The sequence below is a fragment of the Procambarus clarkii genome, chromosome 75 (genome assembly GCF_040958095.1).
Source record: "Procambarus clarkii isolate CNS0578487 chromosome 75, FALCON_Pclarkii_2.0, whole genome shotgun sequence".
NCBI lineage: Eukaryota > Metazoa > Arthropoda > Malacostraca > Decapoda > Cambaridae > Procambarus > Procambarus clarkii.
In genome coordinates this window covers 19,003,527-19,010,366 of record NC_091224.1, presented here as the reverse complement: position 1 = coordinate 19,010,366, position 6,840 = coordinate 19,003,527, and the positions used below count along the sequence as shown (strand labels likewise).

General features: G+C 48.2%; 1 protein-coding gene across 1 annotated transcript; it reads right to left on the bottom strand.

Moving 5' to 3' along the window:
- Nucleotides 1–4,518: 4,518 nt before the first annotated feature.
- On the bottom strand, nt 4,519–5,181 carry LOC138357038 (collagen alpha-1(IX) chain-like). Its single transcript, XM_069313577.1, has one exon. It carries the CDS (start codon nt 5,179–5,181, stop codon nt 4,519–4,521), a length of 663 nt encoding a protein of 220 aa, XP_069169678.1.
- Between the last annotated feature and the right edge of the window lie 1,659 nt (nt 5,182–6,840).

The following is a 6,840-nucleotide window of genomic DNA, read 5'->3' as shown; positions in this document are numbered from 1 at the left end:
AGTTGTGTTTTCGGGGGTTGAGCTATGGCTCTTTGATCCCGCCTCTGAACCGTCAATCAACAGGTGTACAGATTCATGAGCCTATTGGGCTCTATCATATCTACACTTGAAACTGTGTATGGAGTCAGCCTCCACCATATCACCTCCTAATGCATTCCATTTGTCAACCACTCTGACACTAAAAAAGTTCTTTCTGATATCTCTGTGGCTCATCTGGGCACTCCGTTTCCACCTGTGTCCCCTTGTGCGTGTTCCCCTTGTGTTAAATAGACTGTCTTTATCTACCCTATCAATTCCCTTCAGAATCTTGAATGTGGTGATCATGTCCCCCCTAACTCTTCTGTCTTCCAGCGAAGTGAGGTTTAATTCCCGTAGTCTCTCCTCGTAGCTCATACCTCTAAGCTCGGGTACTAGTCTGGTGGCAAACCTTTGAAGCTTTTCCAGTTTAGTCCTATCCTTGACTAGATATGGACTCCATGCTGGGGCTGCATACTCCAGGATTGGCCTGACATATGTGGTATACAAAGTTTTGAATGATTCTTTACACAAGTTTCTGAATACCGTTCGTATGTTGGCCAGCCTGGCATATGCCGCTGATGTTATCCGCTTGATATGTGCTGCAGGAGACAGGTCTGGCGTGATATCCACCCCCAAGTCTTTTTTCCTTCTCTGACTCCTGAAGAATTTCCTTTCCCAGATGATACCTTGTATCTGGCCTCCTGCTCCCTACACCTATCTTCATTACATTACATTTGGTTGGGTTAAACTCTAACAACCATTTGTTCGACCATTCCTTCAGCTTGTCTAGGTCTTCTTGAAGCCTCAAACAGTCCTCTTCTGTTTTAATCCTTCTCATAATTTTAGCATCGTCCGCAAACATTGAGAGAAATGAATCGATACCCTCCGGGAGATCATTTACATATATCAGAAACAAGATAGGACCGAGTAAAGAGCCCTGTGGGACTCCACTGGTGACTTCACGCCAATCGGAGGTCTCACCCCTCACCGTAACTCTCTGCTTCCTATTGCTTAGATACTCCCTTATCCACTGGAGTACCTTACCAGCTACACCTGCCTGTCTCTCCAGCTTATGTACCAGCCTCTTATGCGGTACTGTGTCAAAGGCTTTCCGACAATCCATGAAAATGCAGTCCGCCCAGCCCTCTCTTTCTTGTAAATCTGTGCCACCTGGTCGTAGAATTCTATTAAGAGTCTCTCTCTCTCTCTCTCTCTCACCTTGTTTGCTTACTCTCACTCCCCATACCTCCCTCCCGCCCCCTGCGCTCTGCCCATGCTTTCCCATATATACTCCCGGCCTCATTTCGGCACACACACACACACCCTTCATCTACCCTCCCTTCCAACGATCACCCTTGCCCCACCTCCTCTCTCCCTGCCCATACATGCTCTTCCCCCCCATTGTCTCCCTCCCTGCTCACTCGTGTCTTTACACCATTTCTTCCCTCCATCTATGGACTCAGAGCAGAACATTTCACATACGCAGACATCGTGAAGGAGGGGCATTGGGAACAGGACCTCCTTCAAGGAAGGCACTGGGCCGACCCCGACCCCCTTCCCTCCTTACGATACATCTGACAAAGTCACCACTATTCCTGCAAAGTTTAACGAGGCCACCTCCACATGTCTGACCTCAACCTCGGAAAGACAAATGGACACACAGACAAACACTGATTCTCTTTTAAAGATATAGACTGTACCTCTGGAACAGTCCCTATTGATTATTTCTATGTTCTGTCTTTAGTCAAATTAGAAAATGAATAAGCATGATTTGCATAATTACAACAGTTTAAAATAGTTAATATTCCAGTGCTTGCTCGATATTTATATATTATATATTCAATATTACATGACTGGTAAATATTAGTATGATTTTAAATTTTATTTGTGTTATCGATTTGAAAGTGATATAAACATATGAAGCTGCAATATATTCATGAATGGTTAAAGTGCTATGTAAATTTTCGGGTGAGTTCATGCCTAGCGATCGAGGTGTGTGAATATAATCTTCTTATCTATGTGAACATTATTTATAGGACTAATTTATTTTTGTATTATAAACCATTAATATTATTGCTAGCATAGCATGAGTAAATTTTTATATGAACTGTGAAGTAAAATTATCATTTATCCCTTCCTGTTGTTCAGTGATGCCTAGACAGGAAGAGAGTGAGACAATTAAGACCGCTGACTGTGTGGTTTTTTGGGGTGCTGTTTTTTTTTTTGTTTGCAGGGATATTCCCGCGCGGGCCCTAAGCCTCTGGCTGGCCCACTAAGTGTTGCTTGTTTCTGTTTTACTTGGGCGGAGTATGAGTATTTATGACTCGTATGGTCGCTTCAGTAAGATTTTGCCATATGTGTTTAACAACTTCTTCTGCTCTGTTGAATCTAAGTTGAAATCTTAATGGGTTTGTAACTGTGCACTGTGTTAGATAATGTTCCAGTGGTCTGTCGGGCATTTCTCCACAGTGCTGACATTTCCTCTCATCTTCCGGAACCTGTAAGCCTATTTCCCATGCACATGGGTATCCAAGCCTGATGCGATGTAAATGCACTTCTGTTGCTCTACTGCTCCCTTTCATCAAACTAAGTGGTTCGTAGTTGGTTGAATTCTTGTACCAACCCGCAGATCCTGATGTTGCAACTGCTGTGTTGTGGTCACTGTACATCTTTTGCATTGCTCTGTTTCTAATTACTTTCTTAATCTGTGATAGACTCTGTGGTATGTAAATGTCTACATTTCTTCTCTTAGTTGCAAGTTTTGCAGCTTCGTCTGCAATGTCATTTCCTATTATTCCCACATGACTTGGCACCCAGTTGATAAGTACCCGTCGGCCTTGTCGTTTCTGTGTTTGCATTAATGATACGACATTTGTGATCAGACGTATGTTATCACATGTGTTCTTGTTGCAAGGTTTCAATGGCGGTTCTCGAATCTGTATGTAAGGGTGCTGGTAATGAAGCAGGAAAGTTATTTTATGAATGCATAGCTATTATTAGCTTAGGCGACCCGACCACGGCGGTCTCCGGGTTTGGAGTCCCTGTATCTTCTTTTACCAGCTTCGAGGTAAAGTTCGGAGCTGGGCCCCCTCGGGCAGTTCGATGTTACCTTCAATCTCGTTCTGACAGTTCCTGCACCGTCGTTGGAACCATTCGTATTGGTGTTTGCCTTTCCATTGGAGACTTTCGGCGCCGTGGAGAAGGAAGGGGGGGGGGGGGGGGTACCTGCTGCATGGGTGACAGCTTCTGCCTCGTATCAACCTACCCTGGCTTTGCGCCCTGGAGAAGCCACTCCAGACGGATCACCAGAGCGCAACTCCATAGTCTCCTGAGACTGATGGATGCCTACTACTATTAGCTTGCAACTATGGGTGTACACTCTTGACTAGGCCTGTGTCTATGATCCTGTGTTGCAAAATATTTTAATTATTTTCTCATTAACCTGTCAACATGCACAAATATTCTTCGAGTAAAATTGCCTTTTTTTTTAATCTATGTAAAAATTTATGTGAACAATGTTTCATACAGAATTTTAATTCAAAATTCGTCATTCTAAACTGAAAATCAAATGTATTCCAAAAATAATTTCTGTAAATATCAAATAACATCATATTAATTAAAAACAAATGGAGTACCCAGCAGTGCAGAGGCAGACCCTAGATGATTGCAGCATTTAAATGTAGCGAGATCAGGTCGACCCCGTGCTTGTTGGGAGCCCAGATCGACTCCGTGCTTGTTGGGAGCCCAGGTCGACCCGGTGCTTGTTGGGAGCCCAGGTCGACCCGGTGCTTGTTGGGAGCCCAGATCGACTCCGTGCTTGTTGGGAGCCCAGGTCGACCCCGTGCTTGTTGGGAGCCCAGGTCGACCCCGTGCTTGTTGGGAGCCCAGATCGACTCCGTGCTTGTTGGGAGCCCAGGTCGACCCGGTGCTTGTTGGGAGCCCAGGTCGACCCGGTGCTTGTTGGGAGCCCAGGTCGACCCCGTGCTTGTTGGGAGCCCAGATCGACCCCGTGCTTGTTGGGAGCCCAGGTCGACCCGGTGCTTGTTGGGTGCCCAGGTCGACCCCGTGCTTGTTGGGAGCCCAGATCGACCCCGTGCTTGTTGGGAGCCCAGATCGACCCCGTGCTTGTTGGGTGCCCAGGTCGACTCCGTGCTTGTTGGGAGCCTAGGTCGACCCGGTGCTTGTTGGGTGCCCAGGTCGACTCCGTGCTTGTTGGGAGCCCAGGTCGACCCGGTGCTTGTTGGGTGCCCAGGTCGACCCCGTGCTTGTTGGGAGCCTAGGTTGACCCGGTGCTTGTTGGGAGCCTAGGTCGACCCGGTGCTTGTTGGGTGTCCAGGTCGACCCGGTGCTTGTTGGGTGTCCAGGTCAACCCGGTGCTTGTTGGGAGCCCAGGTCAACCCGGTGCTTGTTGGGAGCCCAGGTCGACCCGGTGCTTGTTGGGTGTCCAGGTCGACCCGGTGCTTGTTGGGTGCCCAGGTCGACCCCGTGCTTGTTGGGAGCCTAGGTTGACCCGGTGCTTGTTGGGAGCCTAGGTCGACCCGGTGCTTGTTGGGTGTCCAGGTCGACCCGGTGCTTGTTGGGTGTCCAGGTCAACCCGGTGCTTGTTGGGTGTCCAGGTCGACCCGGTGCTTGTTGGGAGCCCAGGTCGACCCGGTGCTTGTTGGGTGTCCAGGTCGACCCGGTGCTTGTTGGGAGCCCAGGTCGACCCGGTGCTTGTTGGGAGCCCAGGTCGATCCGGTGCTTGTTGGGAGCCCAGGTCGACCCGGTGCTTGTTGGGAGCCCAGATCGACCCGGTGCTTGTTGGGTGTCCAGGTCGACCCGGTGCTTGTTGGGAGCCCAGGTCGACCCGGTGCTTGTTGGGAGCCCAGATCGACCCGGTGCTTGTTGGGAGCCCAGGTCGACCCGGTGCTTGTTGGGTGTCCAGGTCGACCCGGTGCTTGTTGGGAGCCCAGGTCGACCCGGTGCTTGTTGGGAGCCCAGGTCGACCCGGTGCTTGTTGGGAGCCCAGGTCGACCCGGTGCTTGTTGGGTGTCCAGGTCGACCCGGTGCTTGTTGGGAGCCCAGGTCGACCCCGTGCTTGTTGGGAGCCCAGGTCGACCCGGTGCTTGTTGGGAGCCCAGGTCGACCCGGTGCATGTTGGGTGTCCAGGTCGACCCGGTGCATGTTGGGTGTCCAGGTCGACCCGGTGCTTGTTGGGAGCCCAGGTCGACCCGGTGCATGTTGGGAGCCCAGATCGACCCGGTGCTTGTTGGGTGTCCAGGTCGACCCGGTGCTTGTTGGGAGCCCAGGTCGACCCCGTGCTTGTTGGGAGCCCGAATCGACCCGGTACTTTGGTCAAGTGGGCACCAAACGTTTATCTCTGGACTTACCGTTCTAAACGTTCGTTCAGTACCATTTAGGACTTCACCGTGCTAAACGAACGTCCATACGTTCTATCTATGGTTTAACTTTATAAACTATGGACTCGGCCATAGTTTTAATATATCTGTGGTGCCGACCTCAGTCTACCCATGTTCGTCACCTACCCTTCATCAATCACCATGCTAAGTTTAGTGAGACTAGCCTCAAGTGTCTTACCTTTATTGACATACAAAATGAACAGATATTTTTCTCTCATAGATTTAGATATATGACGTAATAATCCACATTTTAAAGTTTTACTTGCAAGGCATTACCCAAAAATATCCACAACCCTTCATAAATTCACTCTCAAAGCTCCGGTAAAACGTATATTTATCCTAATTATATCCAACTCCCATTTATATTATACTATAAGGGGTACCTCGTGGTGCCCAGCACGCAAGCTCTCTCTCTTTCTATCTATCTATTTTGACAACAAACTGGACGTTTATTTCCGACAGTGATGATAGAGGCCTAGCAGGCATTAATTCACGTCTTTAGATTTCTTCACTAATTCTAACTCTGTGACGAGATTTCACCTCAAAACCTTCCTTAAATTCTTTTATCATTGCACTTCACTTCCACATGAGTCACTCTCTGGCAACACTAAAGTATCCTGACAGCTGTCTAGAGACACTGTAGGATACCTGTGTCACTCTTAACGCTAAAGCTACAGCTGGGCTTGTTGCTCTCTTCTCCCTGTAAGTCAGTCTCTGTAGATTTGACATCTAGCCGAGCCAGACACCTTTGACCACTATGGTAGGGGGACCCACATCCCCTTCTTTCTTGTATCACAAAGGGTCGTGGGTAGTGACCTCCAAGATCACGCTCCACCTCTCGCTTCTGGTGCCTGTGCTTGCCAGCACTGAAGGATCATTTGCAGGCCTCGGGGGCTTGTTCTGTCACCGTTATTATTGGCTGTTCGACGCTGCTCGACGCCTCTGGTTGGTCCGCCACCACTTTCAAAGCAAAGTTATTGTACTTCGTTACAGTAACGTGATCTGTGGGTCAGTTTGAACCTTGTGGAGATGTAGCTACCTGTAGTGAAATGTTAGAGAAATCAAAGTTACTGTCTGCTGCCTCCCATGATAATCAAGGATTGTTTTCCCACACCATGTAGACATTATGTATTGGACACTTACATAGACAAAAAGCAAAAATGCTAAAAATATTTTCTGAAACATGTTCGTTTGCAAAAATAATATATTTCCATTCAATAACAGCTGAAAGAACTCTACACATCTACAGGCCGCCTTACTCTGGCTTACATGACGCACCACACCAGGTAATATGGTAGAGGCAAATATGGTAACAGTGTAAACGCAAATAATGAGTCAAAAACAAACAAATTACTTTTCTTTTACCTCTATGAGCACCTACGTCTCCCCTAAGTTGCCTGACGCAACATTTCTCACCAGGTAG